Source organism: Hipposideros armiger, unplaced genomic scaffold (assembly GCF_001890085.2).
Source record: "Hipposideros armiger isolate ML-2016 unplaced genomic scaffold, ASM189008v1 scaffold_136, whole genome shotgun sequence".
Classification (NCBI taxonomy): Eukaryota; Metazoa; Chordata; class Mammalia; order Chiroptera; family Hipposideridae; genus Hipposideros; species Hipposideros armiger.
In genome coordinates this window covers 1,436,375-1,460,881 of record NW_017731486.1, presented here as the reverse complement: position 1 = coordinate 1,460,881, position 24,507 = coordinate 1,436,375, and the positions used below count along the sequence as shown (strand labels likewise).

Below are 24,507 nucleotides of genomic sequence, written 5' to 3'. Positions count from 1 at the left end.
TGCAGCCTACACCGTCGCTGGTGACTCCCAGCAGCCCAGCTCCAGGTTGAGCTGTTGTTCAGCATCTTAGCTATAGAGGGCAGTGTCACTGGCCCTCATATGTGGGATCCAAACCGGGGCCCTCTGGAGTCCCAAGCCAGCCCCCAACCAACGTGCCACTCGGCAGGCCCTAGGAATAACTTTTATCCATGCATAATTTTGTAACATCATGCATTGGCCTTTGGAAATTATGAGTTCACTGAGTTTGCAGATCTTCCAAATATTCACACATACATTATATATAATAACCCCCAAAATCATATTAGTTAACTTTACCACTGATCTCATCAGAAAAGTACTTAAGTATTGGCAAACAGTCAAGTCATGGTGGCTGATACAAGTTTTCCAAAATTTTAATTTTTGCTTGAAAAATTTGATTTTATTATTAATAACAAATACTGTGAGTTGTATCCTTGAAGTAACATGTTCACTTCATTCATTTTCTTTTCTTTTTTTTTTAGCTGAGCCATCCTGCCACCTGTTGGCAGCTCAGCAGCAGCTCAGCTCGGGCTGGGCATCGAACTGCTGCACTTTATTCATTTTCAATAAAATGTCTTTCAGATGAACAACTCTTCATAATCATAGTTTGATATTATTTTAAGTAAAAGTAGTGTTCTAAGGAAAAATTGCCTACTTCAGCTTGCAGCTCAATAAATTATTCCCTTGATACAAGCACCGTACTGAAGTATGTAGCAAGTTCTTTCTGCATACTTCCCAGTTCATCACACAGATATTAAAAAGTCATGTGTTCAACAGTCCCAACTAATAATTGTTATTGCTTCATTAAACATTTTCTTAGGTAAAACTGGCCTTTTTTTTAAACTGTTTTTTGGTGGTGAAAAATACAGTGACTACTAGTAACAGTTTGGTACCATTGCCTTGATTCAAGCTAAGGCACCAAATGTTTTACCCACCATTGCTTTTACACCATTAATGCAAATGTTAGAATTGTAAAACAAACAAACAAAACACAGTTTTATGAAAAAGTATTTTGCCTGTATGAACCCCTGAAAGGATCTTGGAGACTCCAAGGAGTACATAGACTACATTTGACGAACTGCTATTCAAATAGATTCTTTTTTAAATATCTGGAGTATTATAGTAATATATTCAATATTTTAAATAAAACTACTAATGAAATAATTTTGCATATCTAAGTAGGTTAAGTGAAAGTATTGTGTTGAATTTTTTAAAAATATAGAAAAGAAGGATCTCCAGTATCTACTATTAATACATACATATTTTTCTTTAAAATATAATTTACAAACTAAAATTATTACTTAAATACAGTAAATTCAAATAATACAGGAAAGTATATATAATGAAATGTCTCCCTTCCTTGTGCCTCTAGTCCCTCTCCCTACAGGTTTTTCTCATACATACTTCCAGTAAAAAGTATGTATTTTTCACATATTTTAATGTATAAAAAGTATAATAAATGAACTCCAAGATACTTTTACAATAACTTTATTTTTACTTAGATCAGAAGGCATCTTTTTAAATAACATCTTTGTTCTCTTTTTTTTTTTTTCATTTAGAAAAAACTCTAATGTGAATCACACATGTCAAAGAGTTTTTGTTTCCTTCTTTTGTCAACACTGGAAAGTTCTAACTTTTGGAGGAGTTAACAAGAGTTTATCTCCAACAAACTCTAGAAATCAGTAACTTTAGTTAACTAACAACAAAAACAAAATATTGTTGCTAACCACTTAATATCAAAAATAAGTGTTTTAAATGCAATGGCTAACAAGTCAAGTTTGAAGAATAGAAAGATCAGTGTGGCCAGATGTTAGTGAACAATGGGAATGATGATTGAGAGAGATGAATGAGAGAGGTGCGTAAGGGCCAGGTCTTGGAGGCCCTAGAAAGGAGTTTGGATTGTATCCTAAGTATAATGGAAACCCATTGGAGAGTTTACAGTAGTGATATCTAAATTACATTTTAAAATATCATTTTGGCTACTATGTGGAGGGAAACTCAAGAATACAAAGAGAAGAGACAGGGATCAGTTTGGCAGTTGTAGTTTATATTTAAAAGATGATGGTAGATTAGACTAGGATTGTTGAAAGCAGTGGAAATGATGCAGCTCAGATTCAGGAAATATTTTGGAGGTAAATTGCCAGAGTTTGGTTTCAATTGGATGTAAGATATGAGAAAAGAGGGGAATTAATGATTGACCTGAGTTGGGTGACTGAGGTGGGGTGAATTTAAAAATCATTATCATTGAAAAGGTCTAGAAACAATATTCACTGTGAATATTGAAATCGTCAAGAATGACAATGGGCCTAGTGATGGGAAATGAAATGATGATCCAGGTATTGAAGTGATTAGTGAGGAGAAGTGACTGAGTGTACAAAGATAATAGCTAAATGGAGGGAGGGATAAGAGATGGTAAAATCCAATAACATGCGTTTTAAAGTAGCTGGAGTTAAAGAAAGAGAATGAGAAATAGAGTTTAAAATCCACCAAAATATATTGTTTCCAAGACCAGTCAAAATTCTATGGGTATTTGGGCTAGGGTGACAATAGCAGAGATGAGATGTGACCTCATTAGGAAAATAATTAGGTCAGTTTGACCAGACTTGGTGACACATTATAAGTGGGAATTGAGAAGTGAGAACAAAAATAGCCTCTAGATTTCTAACTGAATAAATTGTGACAGGGAACCAAGACAGAGGATGCTCTTATAAGGCCCAGGTATGTTGGGGAATATGACTGGGACAGTTAAGTTTAAGGAGCACATAAGGTTCTCAAGTGGAGATGTCCTGTAGGAAGTTGGATACAAGTATCTAGGGGGAAAAGATGGGTGGAGGGATAGGGAGGGAGGAACAGAAGGAAGGACGGAGGGAAGGAGAGAGAAAAAGAGAGAGAGAGAAACCGGAGGCCAACTGAGGCAGGCAGCCTCTCAGCCAATAGACTGACATAGGAATTGGGCTATTTAGAATAGGTGTTTATTATCAGAGCACTCCAAAAATTGCCTTAACATTCTCAGACTGTCCTAGGGTGTTTAAGGGAAAATCTGGGCATTCCTCTAAAGGCTGCCATGATCATTGGCGGGGGTGTGTGGGGGGGATATGCATGGAGCCTTCCCTCTGGCAACGGGGCTCTCTGGTGGCATCAGCAATCCAGGAACAATGAATGATGGGAGAAGCCTGGAAAGAATGCTAGACCATTGAGATTGTGATCAATAAGCCTAAGGGTATCAATCTTAAATTTCAGGGTAATTTTCTAAAACAGGGAACTGGGTGGGACAGGGGACATTCCAAGCTCAGGCCTCAGGGGGATGATCTATTGTTAAACTATAGATCAAGGAAAGGTGAGGCCAGGACTTTGAGGTGGTCCCAACAGGCCTAGACCCTGCTTCATTTAAAGTAAATGTTAATTCCTGGTTTAGCATAATGGTCTAAGTTCACACATTTTCTCTTTTGCACTTAAGACTCCAGTAAAATGAAATAAAGGAATACAACTGGAAGTAAACTCTAGCAAAGAGAAAGAGTGAGGAAGTATAATTGGAGAAATACCTAAAAAGAAAGCTTGCTATTTAGTAAACAGATTGGAAGAGACATCAAAACAATTTACAAGAAGGGGGTATGGGAAGCAAATTAGGATTAGGTAGGATTAGGAGTGACTTTCCTAACTAAACCCCCAAAGAGTCTCCAGCCTCATCTTTGGCCTTTTGTAGGGGTGTAAGAGAGAGAAGTAGATCTAAAAATAGCAACGTTATTTGAAGACCTGTCTGTAGAACAGCTGCCTGACTTGATACCCTAGTCCCTCCCTCATTTTTCAGGAAAAGATCCAAATAATATAGAGGAAAAAACTGGAGAGATTCTCTCTAGAGAAATGAAGGAATTAACTGGAAAGGACTAGAACCATTGATTGTTGTTGGTATCCGAGTCACGGCCTCTTCTATTCAGGGATTGCAGGGGAGGGAAGTGTCTCCAGTCTAATGGTCAGGCATGCAAAGAAAATAGAACAAGTATCTTGAAAGAAAGAACAAAGTAAAATATGGAGGAAATCTTTAGGAAATAAATCTTTAAGAAAATTGATTTTATATTTTAGAGAAAGTTGAGAAAATATTACATCTATATTATGAAAAACAGAGCAAGAAAGCATTTGCAAATTTTAAATTTTGGAAAAATGATCAAGAGGGTCTAAATATAACATTGGGATGTCATAGAATATAGAGAAGACAGACAGATGGAAAATATAACAGGAAAAAAATAGATACTCCAGCAGCATAAAAAAAATAGGAGGAAAGAAATTAAAAAAAAAAAAAAATTTCCCAAAGCTGAGAAAAAACCTAGTCACCAAAATGCTAAGCACAATTAATGAAAAAAGAGCTGCATCTAGACACATCCTCATAAAATTTTACAACTGCCAAGTTAAAAAATATTCTAAAAGATTTCTGAAAGAGCAATAGAGTTCATGTACAAGGAATAAGAATCACACTGCCACCAGACTTCTTTCTCATCAGTGTCACTGGACCAATGCATTAAGTGGCCAGTGGGAAAATTATTTTGACCTGACAATTTATTGATCAAGAATATGAATGGGGCCGGCCGAGTGGCTCAGTTGGTTAAGAGCGCCAGCTCTGAGCAACAGCTTCACCAGTTCAATTCCTACATGGGCCAGTGAGCTGCGCCTGAGCTGAGCTGCCACTGAGCTGCCAACAGGTGGCAGGATGGCTCAGCTGGTGAGAGCATGTGCTCCTAACAACAAGGTTGCCCAATCAACTCCCGTATGAAATGGTGGGCATAGCCCACCCGCAACTAAGATTGAACACGACACTTTGAGCTGAGCGGGTGCTAGCTGCCGACAGGTAGTTGGATGGCAACTGGACTTGGAGCTGAGCTAGCTGTGCCCTCCACAACTAAGATTGAAGGATAACAACTTGGTTGTTCCTCTTCCCCAATTTCCAACACTGTTCCCCTCCTCCAATTCCCAAATTAAAAAAAAAAAATCTTAAAAAAAATAATATGAATGTACAATAAAAACATTTTCAGACAGCAAGAACTCAAAGTGTACTTCTCACACACCATATTTTAAAGGTGTAATCGAAGAGTAATCACACATAATAGAGCAGAAGACCAAGAAAGAGAAAAACATGGGTTGAAAGAAATGACAGATTTAACTAGGAGTTGAGTTGAGGATAATAATAGGATAACTATGCAGGAGGCTATTCTCTGATCTTTTATGTGATGGTCAGTCAGCTGTGGCTACAAGAGAGGCTCAGAAAACAAAGCTCATTATATTCACAGGTCTTGGAGATAGGGGAGCGGGGAGGGGTGTCTCTGCATGCCACTCAGGGTCACCAGGGAAGCCACGAAGGGTCAAGTAGCAGAATAGAGGAGCGAGAGGAAAGTCTGGGCCTAAGCCTTCAATGGGGTTTCCACAGGAAATGTGAGGCAAGCAGAGCAAACAGTTTAGGACTTGCTAGTTTGAATAATTCCCATGGGCTTAGGCCTTATAGGAGTGGTCTCTAGTTGCCTGGTACTTGGCCCTGGGATGACTAAGGCAGAGGAACTTTGCCTCTTGGAGTGTATGGGCTGATAGAGGAGTTGTGGGTCTGTATTAGTTAATTTGCAAATCAAAGGCGTGCTAGCAGCTGATCCCTTTGGTAGCTTCACAATTGGCTAGTACCAAGAGGAGCAGTCTCCGCCCATCCAGAAGGTTTTTCCAAGATGTCAAAACATCATAATATACATAAAATTTAAAATATAAATAATAGAGGCCTTAGAGACAATTAGTCTGATTGAAGCAGTAAGTGAGATCCCTGAGAAAAGTATGTCTGAGAAGAAAATGGGTTCCGTAGGATATCATGCCTATAATTGAGTAGCAGAGTAAATTTTCAAGATTTGCTATTGTTGCGGGGAACCCAGACAAAGAGACAGGACACCAAGGCATGGGAAGCAACTTTTACTACTGCCGGCAATGGCTCAGCAGATTCACATCCAGAGGCTGAGCCCTGACCCAGGCGGGACTCGGGGCTATATACCCTGAGGTTTCTGGGTTAGCAGCTAAGGTTCCTTATTAGGACATGCAGCCTTGTGCCAGTTCGTGACTGGCTCCCAGGTGAGGTAGGAATTCGGAAATGTTAAATGCGGAAGTCTTGCTGACCATACAGTTCAGGAATGTCTTTGTCTGAAGCCTGCACAAAATCCTTAGTGACCACATGGTCTGGGAAGGCCTTTGTCTAGAGCCCACTGCCACATTCCCCCCTTTGATGCTCAAACCCATAGGTGGGTTAGAGAGTATCATCTCCTTCGACAGGCTGCTGGCCTAGGGGTTCTACCCCAATAGCACTGGGCTGGCATGTATGTGTAGGAGACAAAGGCTACCTGAGATATTGTTCCCAGCTGAAAGGACTAGAAGCATGATTTAGGCATGAGGTAGTGATACTGTTCCTGACTGGGAAGAAACGGGTGAGGGTAAGGATTAGAGTCTTGGGATAATCATCTTGCAAGGAAGAATTCCTCAAGCTTCAGCCGCGCGTAGATTGGTCAGCTTCCGGTGTGACCAAAGCGGGGCTGGTGATCTCCTCCTAAGGACCGGTAACATGGCAGGTCATGTTCCTCCGGAGAATGATCTTGAGGGGCTTGGAGGGGTCAGAGTTGCAGTCCCAGCTAGCAGCTGCTGGTTTCAATCTGCTGTGGTGTATCCATGGAGTGATCTCTGCAACCTTAACTGCCGTGGGGGTAGACAAAATGACAGTAAAGGGGCCCCTCCACAGAGGTTTTAGGGGCTGGAGGTTCCATTCCTTAACCCAGAATCCCCAGACTTAAAGGGATGAACTTCAGTTGTTAAGCTGATGGGGAGCCTCTCCTGTGCCCATTGATTGAGGTTCTATAAGGTAGAACCTAACGCTTCAAGCTGTTGTTTTAAGGTTAGGTCTCCTATTTCTTTAAGGTCCCCTCGGAGGCCTCTAATAAGTGGAGGAGGCCTTCCATATATGACCTCATAAGGGGAAAGGCCCGTCTTCTTGGTAGGAGCTGAGCGTATCCTCAGGAGCGCTATTGGAAGGGCCTTGTCCCAATAGAGGTTTGTCTCTTGGCACAGTTTCTTCAGGTGGGACTTGAGGGTGTGATTCACGCGTTTTACTTTTCCTGAGCTCTGTGGGTGGTAGGCAGTATGTAGCTTCCAAGTGATGCAGAGGAGCTTGGCTAGGAGCTGGATTACTTCGGCTATAAAGGCGGGACCGTTGTCAGAGCCAATTGAGAGTGGCAGCCCAAAGCGAGGGATGATTTCCTGTAGCAATAGCCTGGCGACTTCCCGTGCCTTTTCTGTCTTGGTGGTGAAGGCTTCCATCCATCCCGAGTAGGTGCATACAAATACTAAGAGGTATCTAAGACCCCTGGAGCGTGGCATCTCAGTGAAATCTATTGTGAGATCTTCAAATGGGGCACCGCCAGTATGTTGGACTCCTGGGGGTAGGACTGGTCCTTGACATGGGTTGTTGCGAGCACAAACAAGGCATTGTTCACAGACTATTTGGGGTATGTAGAAGTACCTATTGAGGGTCGATTCTAGGGCATTCTGACCAAAGTGGGTCCTTCGGTGAAACTGTTTAACAAAAGTCGGGGCTAGAGTTTCTGGTATGACAATAGGCCATCTCGAAATTTCCACCATCTGTTACGGAGACGGCTTCCTCCTTCAGTCTTGAACCAGGCCTCTTCTTGGTGGGAATATTTGGGATCCCATTCAGCTAAAGGGCTGGGAAAGAGGGAGGCTGGTAACGTTGAAGGTTCGAGGGTTTCTTTGGCTGCAGCTAACTTGACTGCTTGGTCCGCCCTGCAATTTCCCTGGGCTGTGATGGTGTCACCCTTTTGGTGGCCCCTGCAGTGTATGACTACCACTCTTTTGGGTGCCCATACTGCTTCTAGGAGATCTAAAATCTCTTGTCCATATTTAATTTCCTTCCCTCCTGAATGTATTAATCCCTTTTCTTTATATAAAGCCCCATGAACATGGAGGGTAGTGAAGGCATACTTAAGAGTCAGTATAAATATTGGCTCTTACCCCAGCTGCCAGCTGAAGGGCCCGAGTCAGGGTAATGAGCTCTGCCTTTTGTGCCGAGGTCCCCTGTGGGAGGGGTTTTGCTTCAATGATGGTGTGTAGAGTTACCACAGTGTATCCAGCAAGCCGTCTATTTCCCTGGACGTAGCTGCTACCATCAGTGTAGTATTCTACATCGGGGTCCGTAAGAGGTTGGTCAGTCAGGTCTGGCCTACTGGAGAACACTTCGTCCATGACTTCGATGCAGTCATGGTCTGGAGGCCCAGGCCCTACAGGCAGTAAAGTGGCTAGGTTCAAGGTCCGTACCACCTCAAGGCGGACTCATGGGTTTTCAAATAATAGTCCTTGGTAATTGGCAATCCTGGAGTTGGTAAACCAATAATGTCCTTTATGATACAACAGGGCTCGACTGAATGTGGAGCCCAGATAGTTAATTCCTGACCTAGGGTCAGCTTGTCAGCTTCAGACACGAACAGAACCATTGCTGCAAGTGCCCTCAGGCAAGGTGGCCATCCTAATGCCACTGAGGCAAGTTGTTTTTAGAGGTAGGCTACAGGCCGGTGCCAGTCCCCTAGAAGTTGGATAAGGACCCCTACTGCCGTTACTGTGCATTCATGTACATAGAGGAAGAAAGGCTTGGTGATGTCCGGGAGTCCTAGGCCAGGGGCATGAATGAGAGCCCGTTTAAGCTCATTATAAGCTTTCTGTTGTGGAGACTCCCACAGAAAAGGTTCCCGTTCACCCCCCCTTTGTGGCTTCATAAAGGGGTTTGGCCATAGTAGAGAAGTTGGGGATCCAGATCCTACAGAAGCCTGCTGCCCCTAAGAATTCGCGAACCTGTTTCCGAGTAGTGGGGACCGGGATGGTACATACCACCTGCTTCCTTTCTGGGCCGAGCTGGCGTTGTCCTTGTGACAGGTGGAAACCAAGGTATTTGACCCTGTCTTGGCATATCTGAGCCTTTTTCTTGGAGATCTTGTAGCCTGCTTCCCACAAAAGTTTAAGGACGTGATATGTACCCTGCATGCAGTCATTGTAGCTCTTCCCGGCTAGTAAGAGGTCCTCTACATATTGGAGCAGTACACAACCGGTTTGGCTGGCTGGGAAGGGCTTTAGGTCCGAAGCCAAGCCGGCCCTGAAAATGGTTGGGGAGTTCTTAAAGCCCTGTGGTAGCCTTGTCCATGTTAGCTGTCCTGATCACAGTACATGGGGCCTCTGGTTTCCCGTAGGGAGAGCTGGAGAGCACCAGTCTCAGGGCCCTTGGTCTGCAGCCGCTTATCTTTGGGCCCCTAGGGGGTCAGGACTGGCGGTGGAGGCATGTCAAAAAACTCCGGGAAGGGCGTAGTGGGCGGAGGAAGTGGAGACAGCGAGGGCGGTACTGGAGTCAAGGCTGGTGTGGTGGGTGGAGGAGATGGAGCCAGCAAGGGCGGCGCTGAAGGCTGGGTTAGAGGCGCCCCTTGGGGAAGGCGTGGATAAATTGGCGAATAAGGAGGCGGGACCTCCTGTGGGTATGAAGACAGAACGGGCTTTTGTCATGTTTTTTCCCTTAAGTGACTTCCGTGAGGGGATTATAGCTCGTGCCAAAAGAATTTCGCACTGGTTTTCCAAACGGGACCTCAACCAAGGGGGTCGGGTACGTGCAATAGCCTCCCATGAGTCAATGTAAGGGAACTGATCCAGGTGCCCAGGGCTGCCGGTAACAACGAGGTGAACTTTCCTAATTAGGTCTCTGTCTAAGCTTCTCTCTGCTGGCCATTGGACACCGAACGATGGCCAGTCAATCTCACAGAAGGTACGGAGGTTTTGGAGGGTCATCTCAAGGCCATAATCTCCCGAAAATCCCTTCTTAAAAAATTTTAACATACATCCTAACGGAGTCTGAGTACTCTGTCGCCCACCCATGGCAACCACCCAAAATCAGTGTGACACACACTCAGAGATTTGCTTCTTCCGTCTCTGGCTGCTCCCCTCGCGGAGATTTTCAGATGCCTCCTAGCATTGGTGGGTTGATACAAATCCTCAACTTGGATCCCAAAACTGTACGAGACAATGTAGTGATACCACCCTAGGCCATATGAGGTGCACCACAGAACCATGGATCAGGACTCCACACTTCTCAGGCAGGCTGCGTCTCATTCACACAGACTCAAACACTTTCATTCTCTGCCCGCCGTCCTGTTCCTAGGAGTCACGGTTTCTGTCAGAAACTGAGATACTCGGGTGATTCCAGGAGGTGATCAGTCTCCCCTTCTGTCCGCTGATGGACAGGCTACCAAGTGACCCGGGTCCTTACCTGCGTTGTCGGGCGGCGCTCTGAAGTTGGTTCCCAGAGCCCTCAGGGTCCCTTTGTGCTCCTGGGTCGGTCCCCCGTGGCCAGCAGGGGAGACATCCCCACTGACGCACAAGAGTCCCCTGGCGCCGAGTAGAGTGTGCGTCCCCTCTCATCCGGGGGAGCCAGGCTCTGGGGACAAGGGAGGCAAAAATATCGCCGTCTCCGTCCCGGGCGAGCCCCCAATTATGTTGCGGGGAACCCAGACAAAGAGACAGGACACCAAGGCTCAGGGCAGGAAGCAACATTTATTGATGCCAGCACTGGCTCAGTGGATTCATATCCAGAGGCTGAGCCCTGATCTGGACAGGACTCGGAACTATATACCCTGAGGTTTCCGGGTTAGCAGCTAGGACTCCTTATTAGGAATGTGGCATTGTGTTAGTTTCTGACTGGCTCCTAGGTGAGGTAGGAATTAGAAATGTTAAACACAGACGTCTTGGTGGCCATGTGATCCAGGAAAGCCTTTGTTTAGGGCCCTTGCCACAAACCAACTGAGCCACTCGACCAGCCCTTTTTCTCTTTTTAAAAATATTTTTTAAAAGAATTCGTTTTGAAATAATTTCAAATATAGAGGAAATTTGCCAGAAAGGTTAAAAGGCTCCTGTATCTCCTCATGCTGATTCCTGTTATTAACATTAACAAATTTGCTCTATTACTTAGTACCCCTTACTCTCTCCCTCTCCCTACACACAAACACACACACGCTCACACATGGGCACACCCCTCCCCCGTGATCATACATCTCTTTGAACCTTTAGAAAGCAGGCTTTACACATGAAAATACAGCCTATATTTTCCAACAAGGACATTCTCCTACATAACTGGCATACAACCCTCCAAATCAGAAAGCCAAAATTGGTTCAACATTGCCACCCAATCCACAAACTCCATTTATATTTTGGCAACTGTCTCAACAGTATCTCTTGTTCCTTTCTGGCCAGGATCCTATCCATTTAGTTGCCCTGTCTCTTCACACTCATTCGATCTGAAACAGTCCCTTAGTCTTTCTCTTGACAGTTTTAATGAGTGCAGACATTACATTATTTAGGATGACCCTCAACGTTGATCCACCTGATGTTGACTAGTGACCATACTTAAGTCACACATTCTTGGTAACAACATCACTGAAATGAAACTATGCAGTATATCAGGGGATACACAGCATCAGACTCTCATAATTGGTGATGTTAACTTTGATCTCCTAGTCAGATTTTTCTCTGCCACATTTTTCTACATTAACCCCTTTGTAATAGACTAGTATTTTGTAGAGAGTTGTCAAAGAATACCTCAAAATGTTCATCAAACCTCCACCCATTAGCCTTAGCATCCATTGACAACTCCCATCTGAACCAAGCACCTCTATTATGGTTGCCAAATGGTGATTTTATATTTCCTTCATTCCTTCTATGTTTATCAGTTGGCACTCTAGTAAAAGGAAGAGCTTTCCATTCTCCTTCATGTACTAATTCATTTATCTATAAGGACTCATCAGTTTCTATTTTATTCAGCTGGTAGTAATCCATAACTATCCTTATTATAAAATGCTAAAAATGTTGATTTGGGGCCAGCCAAGCAGCTCAGTTGGTTAAGAGCGCAAGCTCTGAGCAACGGGGTCGCCATTTTGATTCCCACACTGGCCAGTGAGCTGTACCCAAGCTGAGCTGCCGCTGAACTGCCAATAGGTGGCAGGATGGCTCAGCTGGTGAGAGCACATGCTCCTAACAACAAGGCTGCCTGTTGGACTCCTGCATGGAATGGTGGGCTACACCCACCCACAACTGAAAACTGAACTCGGCACCTTGAGCTGAGCTGCCGCCCGGGTGACTCAGTGGATAGAGCGTGCGCTCTTAACAACAAGGCTGCTGGTTCGACTCCTGCATGGGATACTGGCTACTCCCACCCGCAACTAAGATTGAACACAGCACCTTAAGCTGAGTGGCTATGAGCTGCCAACAAGCAGCCAAATGGCAACTGGACTTGGAGCTGAGCTTGCTGCGCCCTCCACAGCTAAGATTGAAGGACAACAACTTGGCTATTCCCCTTCCCCAATTCCCCAACACTGTACCCCTCCCCCAATTCCCCAATTTAAAAAAATCTTTAAAAAAAAAAAGGTCGATTTGGCCAGTGGGAGCCCGCTCAGGTTGTCGCCTGTGTTTTTTCAGCATGTCCCATCATGTCTTACTTTCTGGCACAAAAAGGTATTCCAGGGATCATTTTGTACTTTCCTTGGCCCAGCCCTGTAATCAGTCTTTTCTTCAAGGAGCTCTAGTTCCTCTTAGTGAAGGATAGGTATTTAGAAAACAAGACTTGGGCAACTCAATGTGCTTGATGCTACTAAGGCATCATTACTTCTAGACCTTCTCAGCAAAAAAAGCTAGGAAAATATCTACGTATAATGCTAGATGTCACATAATTTTAATATGTTGGAGCTTTGATTGAAGGATAACAACTAATAATAGCTCATGACATTACAATCAGTGAGAAAAATAAACTTATTCTCTTTGCCCCCCTCCCCTAGGCATGTGTAATCCTCGAAATTATAGTGACACGCCTCCAACTTCAAAGAGCACAGTGGAAGAGCTTCATGAGCCAATCCCTTCTCTCTTCCGGGCACTCACAGAAGGAGACACTCAGTTGAACTGGAACATCGTTTCCTTCCCTGTTGCAGAAGAACTTTCACATCATGAGAATCTGGTTTCATTTTTAGAGACTGTGAACCAGCCACACCACCAAAATGTGTCTGTTCCCAGCAATAATGTTCATGCACCTTATTCCAGTGACAAAGGTAACTGCCAACAGTTGACTTTTTCTGTCCTGCTCCCTCACTTTCTATGTGGTCTGTGAAGCCTATATTAAGGTTACATTTTTAGAACAGCTTTTTGGTTTTGAGGTTGTAAAGTAAATTCTGAACTTTAATAACCCGAATCCCTGAGTAGATCAGGTCACATGTCAAACATGTTGTCACAACTCCTTCATACTCAGTGATAGAGGCTATATAGGAAGATAGATATATGGTCCTAATTTTGATATTTATTTGTGTTAGACTTTAATTGTTCTTTTCATAAGACACCAGCAATGCTGCTTACCTAATACAGTATTGCTCACCGTCAGGTAACATTCAAAGTATTCTAGGAAGTCAGGTTTTTATAATAGCAATGATATCACAAATGATGCCATAAATTTCTTTATGAGTAAGATGGTATTACAGATATCTGATGTACAGGTATAAACTAACCACATCCAGTTCTCTGCAAATGAGTACTCTTCATCAGAAGGGAAACTAAATGAGAGGATGACTTACACAACTTTGAGGAAGATATTAAAGAACATTTATTAGTGAGGATAGGTGAGACCTTAACTTTGGAATGTAAAAGGCATGTAACTTTTATAAAATCTGTGATATTTTCAAATAAAAGGCTCTACACAGTTTTACTGTGGAAGAATAAGGCAATTATGAAAATTACAGTTGTTAAAATATGAGACGAATTATGCATAAACAGTATAATTTATACTCTTTTTCAATTTGTTTTTTGTTTGTTTTGCCCTCCATTACAATCCCAAGCCAGCTCTTAACCAACGTGCCCATTTTTTTTTTTTAAAGATTTTTTTTTATTGGGGAATTGGGGGATGGGAACAGCGCTGGGGAATTGGGGGAAGGGGAACAGACAACTTGCTGTCCTTTTGTTCTTCAGTCTAGTTGTGGAGGACGTTGCTTCACTGGCCCAAGTTGGCACCATCATTGCCCTCTTCCTGAGTGAGGCAGATCAGTCGCCGGCTTCTGAACAGCCGCTCACAGAGGCTGCTGGCTACACACAGTAGCCCATGGCAACCCACTGCAGCAGGGGCTGCAGCCTATGCTGTCGCCGGCGATTCAAGGCAGCCCAGCTCCAGGTTGAGCTGTTGTTCAGCATCTTAGCTGTAGAGGGCAGTGTCACTGGCCCTCATATGTGGGATCCGAATGGGGGCCCTCTGGCGTCCCAAGCCAGCTCTTAACCAACGCACCACTCGGCCGGCCCCATTACAATCCTATGTATCTAAGATAGTATGAACTTCAGCCATCAATAGTGCAAACAAAACAGCTTTTTTAATCATCCTCAAAGTAGGAATTCTTTTTCTTAAAATAAGTTGATTTCAGAACTTTTAAGGTTTATGAAGGAAATGCAAGTTGACATATTTGTACATAAATATCCTGGTGTAACTCAGCTTTGTTTTCACTTCAGATTGCCTTACACGAATATTTTTATAGTGAAAAGTCACAATTTTGCTATTGAGTACCATATGTTGTGTTTTCATTCATTATTTCTTCTGCGCTAATCAGCCGGGATATGAGGAGGCGGGGGCACTGCACAAAACATGGAATGCTTCATGAATGTGCATGTCACCCTGTACAGGGGCCATGCTCATCTTCTCCGTATTGTTCAAATTTTAGTGTATGTTCTGTCAAAGCAAGCACTCAGAGTAAGAATTCTTATTTCCTTTAAAGTTAAAGTACTTTATAAAACAAATTCTGCATCTTGGAAAACATCATAATAAATGGACTGTGTCTTGCTACCATTTTCCCCATGATTATAATGTAAATAATTAACATAGATATTAAATAATAATTCATAAATTTTTCTCAAAGATTATTTAAATTCATGAAATAATAAGCAGGAATTTAATTCCTAGAAGCCCCAAATAGCCTTCAAGACAAAGCTAAAGTTTCTCCTCTGTAACACCTTCCTTAGGTGCCCCTTCTTCCCCCAGGTAGAGTTAACCACTTCCTACTCCTCCCACATTTACAGTTCAATTTGTTGTCTGTTTTTAACATATAGGTCTACCATTTTCTGCTTAGTTCCTTGAATGCTCTGATTATTCTTTGAGTCCCTAATGGATATTCCCTAGTATGTGTTCAGTAAATTCTAGTTGAATAAATAATGAAGTGAATTTGGTAGATACCAACCACTGGGAGATTTAAATGCTCCCTTATCCTGCTTACTGTTAACCCCTCTAGTCCCCCTGGTCTGGTACTGTGCTGGCCTCCTTGATTTCCCTCTTTAACGAGATCCCATCTTCTATACTCAGTGGTGGTTCTCCTGTCTTCTGATGCCAAGCCCACAGCAGTCAGACTGGCCTCCGCTCTGTTCCTGTGTACACTCCACCCATCTCCTTGTGACTTTCCTTATGTTGTTACCTGATAGCTTTGCTTCTAATTCTTCCTAATACAAGTCCAGTTTTTTCATTAAGCCTTCCCTTACTATTCAGACCCCTGATGATTTATCAGTTCTATAAATGGCTCTGTAAAATAGCTTAACCTTTAGTCATATACTTGCTATTAATGGTTTTTATTGTCCTTTATTTTATGTACCCTGTCCTCCTAACTGGGTAGTCATATGGGGTTAAGCACCAGGAGAACTAAGAATTGAAACAATCAAAAGTGTTTGCCTTAGAAAGCAGGACTAGAAATTGTTATTAATAAGACGAGTATTTCCAAATAGCTAATGCTGAATTGTGCCAAGCTTTGCTAAGCACTTAGCATCATTTGACTTAAGTTTGTTTTATGTTATTATAAATTCTCTGTATGACTTTAGAACAGTCTTTTTCAAACTTCTTTTAGCTGGAGAACCCTCTCCTCATAGGAAATCTTATCAGAAATGTACAGTTTAAAAAGCACGATTCTGACGCACAGCAAATGTAGTTAAGCCCACTAATCTTAACATTTATATCAAAATCTGAAATCTAATAAAGTGACTAAGTAAGCCCTTTGCATTCTTCAGCTGGAGTGGGAGACTCTGGCTTCCTTTTGAATGTAGTTAACAAATGTGATCTCTTTTCCTATACTTTATCCGTTGTCCAGTGCAGACTAGCCATAAAAATCTAAGGTGTTAATATAACTGTTAATCATATTCAGCTAGGTATTAAAGCATTTCATGCTTTTCTTATTTTTTGCTCTGAATCTTAATTTTTTATTTTCCAGAACACATGTGTACTGTGGTTTATTTTGATGACTGCATGTCCATACATCAGTGTAAAATATCCTGTGAGTCCATGGGGGCATCCAAATACCGCTGGTTCCATAACGCCTGCTGCGAGTGTATTGGTCCAGAATGTATCGACTATGGTAGTAAAACTGTCAAATGTATGAACTGTATGTTTTAAAGAAGGAAAAGAAATGCAAACCAAAGCAATTCAATCACTAAGAAAGGTATGAAAAGCTATTCACTGAGGCTTACTGTTTGCATCATCAGAATGCTAACAGGTTAAGAGGATGTAAAGAATTTGGACTGAGTTACTTCTGAAATATGACAAATTCAGCAGTGTGTTAAATTATGATTATAACTGCTCTTACTGATTTTATGGTCTGCTAGCAATAAGCCCTTTCTTCTAAATACATGTGCAATTTTGGTTGTATTAGAAGCATGTGCACAGAGACTACCTTGAAAGATCTGAGGTTTGTAATGTAAAGCCTGATGTCATTTTCTTCTAGCAAACGGAAAACCTTTTGTTTTGTAAGTGTTCGAGTATATTAACATAAGTCATGATTTCTTCATGTACTCCTCCTAGGACATTGAGTTTTTATAGTTGTATGCTATTCTTCACTGTGCCTTGTATTGTTTATTTGTTTTATAGAGTAGATATTCAAATATAACACCCTGAGAACTCATTAAAATCACATAAAAAGTTTAATTTCAAACCTTTTTATGTGATTTTGGACAGTAAATGCTTACTGTATTTTACAATTTAAAATTTTTGCCTAGTAGGATCCATCCTACAATATACATACTGACGAAGCTTTAGGGAAAGTTTCTCCTTCTCTTCCATCCCCTTGCCCAAAGTTCTGATGTAGGTTAGTGATGAAGAATCTTTATCAAGAATTTTGGGACACACCTATGAGACTGCATTAAGACTTTTTTTTTTTTTTTTAGCTGAGCCATCCTGCTACCTGTTGGCAGCTCAGCGGCTGCTCAGCTCGGGCTGGACTCGAACCGCTGTTGCTCAGAGCTCAAACTCTTGAGCGATGAGACTGCATTAAATACACTGCTAGGGTAAATAAGAAGGTAAAGCATTTCTCTGACTTAAGGTACCAGCTTAAAGAGCACTAGGATTTGGAAACGACTGCCAAGTCGGACTCTACGTAGTGCGGCAGGGAAACAACTTGTCCTTGTACAAAAATGGGAAAGCTGAAAGGGGAGGATGTGCTCACTGGACAGTGAAGAATGAGCCCACTCAGCCTCAGCACACAGAGCCACATTCTCCCATGGATGAGTGATAGCAGAGGCTAAAGAAGAGAATTTACCATATGAACTAGGAAGGTTGAAAATTCTGGGGATTCTAATAGGAAACAAACTTAACTATTTACATTAATTATTTTGTTACTTTGTAATCTTTCCTATAAGTTTACATCTGGATCAAATGTTCTTATTAAACAAGTGTAATCATACTTATGAATAATTATGAAACCAAAAAAAGATCTCTGTTCAAGATGATGTCAACTTCAAATATACTACAGAATATTTTGTCAGCATTTATATAGTTCTATAAAGATAAGCTTCAATACTGTGTGCCCTTCATAGTAATAAAATCACAATCTTCAAGCATGCATATAACACATAAAGATTTATATTACAGAGACTCTACAAAATTATTGATTTCTCAAATAGGACATATTTGATTACATGTAACTTTTTAGGAGTACCTCTCTTTATATGTCTAAATATATTAATTAGTACATAAAAATAGATAATGCTTTTAGACTTTGTATTCACTTTCAAAACAGTAGTTAGTTACAAGATCATATGTAATATTATGATTATCGTAAAATTTGAAGACTTGATACCTTTCTTGTTCTTTCAGATAACTTAATGAATATTCAAGGTACTTTATTTAGCTTTTTAAAAAGTTGAAACTTAGCTCATAGATATATTTTTTTAATAGGAAAACATTAGGGTATCCTTTTCTTACTTTTACCTAGAATGCCTCTGTTTAAAAGTGCCTTGAAAACACTTTAGCTCTCCTTCTTCATTAATACCCATAAAACGGAAGGTTTTCTTGAACTTCAGAAAGTTTTAAAGGAATCTGTAGCCAGCTGGTTCATTTCAACTTTGCAGTTTTTCAAAGTAATTTCATATTTACCTATGAATAGAGGAATACTTCTGTGTTTATTGACCACATGCTTAATGTTTTCTTAAATACACCAACAAATTGCATTTATCATCTTTCTTAGGCCTTCATTATTCTTTAAAATGTAATATCTCTTCTGTCCCCTACATGAAGAGGCTAACTGCTTGAACCATATAATGTTTTAACTGGTTTGTTTTTTTTTTTTTACTTCTGCATTCCCAATAGAAATTATCACAAAATGTAATGGTCTTTTATATTCAAATTTTGCTTAATTTTCTGGTTTATGAAGGTGTTGAAAGCAGTGCTCACCTGAAAAAGTTCATTTCAGGTTTTAAATAACAATATTTTTCCTAGTTAAAAGTATAACATTTGGGAAGCCAGTAGCCCCACTAAAATTTAGACCTTCTGTTACCATTCTAAGCACAATTCACTTCTATATAGAAGCTCTGGTTAAAATAAATAAATAAATAAATAATGTTTTTAAATAAAAAATTAGGTTCTTACCTTTTTTATAACTAGATTCAAAAAAACACTAAATTTTAAATTAGTAGGTGTTATAAAAGTCATAAAGCTTCTTTCCTGTAGTAAGACATGTCCTTGCTAGCAGGTTTTTCTTTCCCTACCATCTTAATTATTACTGAAACTATGGTGGCACCAAATCAAATGGTAATTCAAATAAAATAAGTCTTTATTTACATAGAATGCTATAAAGAAAAGGCCTTCATTTAGAAATATGATTTCTAAGATTTCAGAAAACAAAATTGAAATGTTAGAATATTTGAACAATTACGTATTTAAAAATCACAGTAGCATTAAAATGGAGAAGACACAAAAATGTCTGAAAAATGACGTAAATATATAAATAAGCCACATATAAAGGTTGTTTTTATGAAAGCTTTTTTGAAGATTTTTTTAATCTATTCTGCATTCCCATGAGTCTATGTTTATTGTATTTTACATGATCTACAACATATAAAATTATGTGGTTTTTTCTTTGGTTGCCCCTATAAACAAAAAAAATATTTTAATAAAAAATCAAAATGAGTGTGTCATGTGTTTTGTTAACCTCAGCATAGAACATCTCAGCAAGTTTGACATTTCTGTCTAGTGAAGTTATTGTTTAAGGGATCAGACGAAGCCTGTCCTTTTCTCTCTGGATGTCCCTACAAATTCTGTTGAAACAAAGGATTTGTAGCAGTTAGCTCTCTGCTTTTCCAAAATATGCTTTATTACAATATGGAGGAAACTTTAAAATGAAATAATTAACCATTCTCCTTGTTCTGTTGGTTTTGTGATGCCAACCAGCCTCAGAAGAACTATGTGATGGTTAGAAGGAGTTAGAGAAAGACCAAGGTAAAGAAATGTCTTTTCCACAATAATCCTCACAAGATGATATTATTAGAATTGAGATCCATAGGCTGTACACTTGTGGTAAAATCAACATTAATTCACAGTGTCTACATTTTCACAGCCTAATGGATAGGGGATCTAGAGAGCAGAAAATTCAAGAGGACAGGTTACAGCCTGAGTGACTTAATGACAGATCTGAGGAATTCAGGGGTGTAGAATTAGTTTCAAGAAAGATATACATTTGATTAGGAAAGTTGTTCTTTTGCTGAAGGTGTTCCATGGTAATCAGTCATGTGTAGCTGAGAGACAAGAGAGTCAATCTGGAGATGCAGAGAGGAAATATCTCTAAGCTTGAAAAGTCAGTAGGAACCAGACAGCAGCCACCCAGGTGTGCTGGCCCCATCAGGCTGCCCCATCCCCTGGCATGTTTTGAGTTCCTAAGTCTGTAGATATACCCTTAACTTATGGGTGTTAGGTGTTATGACTCAGACCTTTTAGATTTTTCCTAAGCAATAATAAATAAATTCATTTCACATTCTTTTACTTTGAAGTCTGTGCTAGAAGGATGAAGTCAGCAATAATTCCAAGGTCTCTTGAGATGCAATTCTCAGTGCAGAAGCAAAGAGAAAAAGATTCTGCTCCTCCATGTTGGTGCTGTGACTCGGAGTGAAGCCTGGAAAAATGCAGAAACCCTGCCAGTCACCAGCACAGAAATTCCCTCCCTCAATTGAAGGTAGCCACTGAAGGTAGACATAATCACCACTGAAATATCTTTAGGGCAAAATGATTGTGTTTCCTGCCCTCCTAACTTCCATCAGTGATTGTTCTAAAATGCCTGTGCAGGTAATTACTGCCCCAACCCTAGTTCCAGTTGTGAGCAAATAACATGGATTTGGTGCTCCTTTGCCTCAGAGGATTTGAGTTACCCAGTAGAAAGCAGAAGCAACACAGACAACCTGCCTTTTGTTTTCCAGAAGCCTCACCTGCTCCAGGGGATTTGACTGGGATGGAGGTGGGGGTGGGGGTAGAGGGGCTTTGGAGCCCTGAGAGAAAAGACAGATGGGAAGAAGTGTGGGTCTCCCAGACTATGAGGACTGCCCCAAACCTCAGCATGCTCTAGAATACAGCGGTTCTCAACCTGTGGGTCGCGACCCCTTTGGGGGGTCAAACGACCCTTTCACAGGGGTCGCCTAAGACCATCGGAAAACAAAGATATTTACATTATGATTCATAACAGTAGCAAAATTACAGTGATAGAGTAGCAACGAAAATAATTTTATGGTTGGGGGTCACCACAACATGAGGAACTGTATTAAGGGGTCGCAGTATTAGGAAGGTTGAGAACCGCTGCTCTAGAAGAAGCTAGAGCTCTAAGCTCACAAGGAGGCCTGGCTCCCAAGCCTGCAGTTGCCTTTTTCTAGAGGTTTCAACTTAATATTAGCAGCCCAACTCAGCACTCGTTGTTCAGGGGCCCCCAAACTTGCCTCTAGGATAATGTGAGACCCAAGCAAGATAGGTGACAGAGCCTCTCTCATGGCAGACATTGGATGGGTTGAGGCTTAGAGTCAGATTTTATTTGATTTAAAGAAAATAAATGAGGTGTGAAATGTTGTACCCCTGGGATGAGGCTCTCTATTCCTATTCCTATCCTCATCAATTCACATCCTGGGTTGCCTCAGCTCTCACACTACCTTCTCTCTCCCTTTCACTCCCCGTGCTGCTGGCTGTGCCCTCCTTAGCACACCAAGTTCATTTCACCCTTGAGCTGTGCATGTGTTGTTTCCTCAGCTATGTCTGCTTTTTATGCAAATTTTGGTTTCTTGTTCTTTTTTAGGTCTCAGCTAAAATACCATCTCCATCGCCATTTCTAAAGTAGCAGCCCCTTTCTCCATCATCCCAATCCTATTACCCTATTTTATTTATTTTTATTTATTTATTTATTTATTTATTTATTTATTTATTTATTTATTAAGATTTTTTTATTGGGGAATTGGGGGAGGAGAACAGCGTTGGGGAATTGGGGAAAGGGGAACAGACAAGTTGCTGTCCTTTTGTTCTTCAGTCTAGTTGTGGAGGACATCGCTTCACTGGCCCATGTTGGTATTATGATCATTGCACTCTTCCTGGATGAGGCAGTCGGTCGCCAGCCATTGGACGGGCGCTCACAGTGGCTCACACAGCTCATGGCAGTTCTTGCTGGCTGCTGGCCGCCGGCTGCTCACACTGGCTGCTGGCAGCTCACGGTAGCTCACAGCAGTCCACTGCAGCAGGGGCTGTAGCCCATGCTGTCGCCGGCGACTCACGGCAGCCCAGCTCCAGGTCAAGCAGTTTTTCACAACCTTAGCTGTAGAGGGCAGCATCATTGGCCCATGTGGGATCCGAACTGGTGGCCCTGCTGCTCGACGCTCGTGCTCCGAAGCCAACTCTTAACCAACGAGCCACTCGGCCAGCCCTAACTGTGGTTTCTTATGACCTCAGTAAAAATGGATACCAGACACCCCATTAAACCAATAGAAAACAGAGGCCAAATTAGAACAAGACTTGAGCCAAGATTTAGCCAGACATGCCTCCCAAAACACATCCTTAAGGAGGCCCTGCCCCTGGAGGAGAACAAAATATGTGTCTGTATGGATAGCTACCAAAAGGAAGGACATGCCCAGTTTTTCCCCAAATTTCCCAGTCAAGTTATTCCTCTACCCCCACCCTCCAGGGGTTGTAGGGGAGTAAATACAGGGCAGGGGGAAAAATGTAGGGCAGAGAAAAGCCCAGAGGTACACTAAATGATTCCCTACCCAGAAAAGAAACATCAGGGTTAGGGGAAAAGTGTTCTCAACAAGTAGCTCCATAACCCAGTCCTTTAGGTCCAAATTAAATGTACTTGTATTACCTAAATCTCCCAACTTAGAGTAGTCTGCATGTCCCACCTAGGATAGTGACTGAATTGGACTTTGCATATCTTTGGCTATTAAGATATGTTTTTGCCTTTTTCTTTAAGTACCCTTTGATGAAATCCTAAAGTATGGAAATGTCTTTTGGAAAAATTCTCAAGAACTTTGAACCTGATGGAATCTTGCATCTTTTCATGTTCCCAAGATCATACAACTCTTTTAAAATGATATCCTACAGAATTTGGGTTATCTCAGATGACTTTGACTAGTGGCACAACTTTGGGGGCTTTCTATAGCTAAAGATTTTGCTAGAGCAGCATTCTGATGTGTTTAATTTCAATAGTTAAACTTTTATGTCTAGTTCACTCATGATGGCCTGTTTCACATGTTTTACATTTTCGGAGTGTAAGCATGTGTTCAACAGGACTGTGTGCCATTTCTAGGGGACCTGGATTGTGGATATATACTGTCTGGGACAATTTTTATTTGCATCCGCAGCTGCTCCAGGGTGTTACCAACTCAGAAACCCTGATGTGAAATTCTTGACTTACAGGAGCAAGTACATGAGTACAACAGTAGTAGACATTTGAACCCCAGAGAAGTATGAAGGTTCACTCATGATCATGAACTCTAAGACATGTGCCCCATTCAGAGCCCAGTTGTCCTATTTTGTCCTTTTTCCCCCCATTGTCAGAGGGAGAATTTTTTCCAGTCCATAGTTTTGGAGGACTCTTGAAAGGGTCTTAGCTTCCTGGGCAGTTGGGAAGGACCTATAAGCTATAATCCCTAATTTGTGTGGGCCTACACCTGTCTTATTCTTGCCTCATTTAACTCTCCGTTGAGTGCAACTGATCTCACAGGTTCATTGCACACAAATTTTCAAATATCTAACAGTTAACTTAAATATTGTGACTCATCACTTCCGTATCTTCCCCCTCTACCATAACCCATCGCGTCGTATTTGTAACTTAGTACAGTTAAGACATATTTCATAGCGGCATCTTTAATCTCACAGATTCGTTGCACCTATTTGAGATAATTTTTATATTTTCTCAACAGATTTTCTCAACTACCCTTTCAGACATTCCAGAAAGAGATTGTTTTAAGTATAGTTTTATTATTGAAACTTAGTAATTAGGTGTTTTCTAATTAATCTGACAGATTCTTTGCGCCTGTTTAGTGTAACATTTTTTCTTTGTAGGTTTTTCTAAAATGGCTCAACCTCAAAGATTTTATAATCCAGATGACTCAAAAGATGCTGAGATATTGCTACAGATGTTGCTGGAGTCTGATAATGATGAAAATGAACTTAAATTTGAAGATGAAAGTGACACAGATGGTGAAGATCAAGTTGAAGAATGAAACCAAAATTCTGACACTGAGCAAGAAAGTTCTCCTTCAGAAAGTGATTAAGAAAGTATTAATGAAGAAATAGATGAATATTCTATTGGGAAAGATAAAATATAAGTGGCATTAATGCACAAGTGCTATTCCTAGAGAATGGAAATGAAGTTTTGAAAAGACGTTTGTTTTTTTGTTTGTTTGTTTGTTTTTGAGGGTGAAAGCATTTTATGTTATTTTTTTTCTTTTAATTATTTTTATTATGAAATACACATTTTTTAGAATTAGTTTCAGCTGTACAACACAGTGCAATAGTTACACTTTTTACCCCTCGAAGTGACAACCCCTCCCCCAATCTGCCGCCCCACTTCCCCCCAGTATCATACATATCTATTACAATTCCCTTGCCTCCACTCCCACACTATACTCCACGTCCCATGACTA

General features: G+C 41.3%; 1 protein-coding gene across 9 annotated transcripts in view; it reads left to right on the top strand.

Annotated features, from left to right (window-relative positions):
- Window positions 1–23,965, top strand: part of TWSG1 (twisted gastrulation BMP signaling modulator 1) — a 63,225-nt gene extending 39,260 nt beyond the window's left edge. For 6 of the 9 annotated variants that reach the window (XM_019649985.1, XM_019649984.1, XM_019649983.1 and 3 more), the window contains exons 4-5: window positions 12,903–13,169; window positions 16,341–19,419. In XM_019649985.1, the coding sequence (XP_019505530.1) occupies window positions 12,903–13,169; window positions 16,341–16,522 (449 nt within the window). In that variant the 3' untranslated portion in view covers window positions 16,523–19,419. Of the gene's footprint in view, window positions 1–12,902; window positions 13,958–16,340; window positions 19,420–23,923 lie in introns of those variants that run through there. The other 3 variants (XM_019649989.1, XM_019649990.1, XM_019649993.1) reach the window with 3 other exon arrangements.
- The last annotated feature ends 542 nt before the right edge of the window (window positions 23,966–24,507 follow it).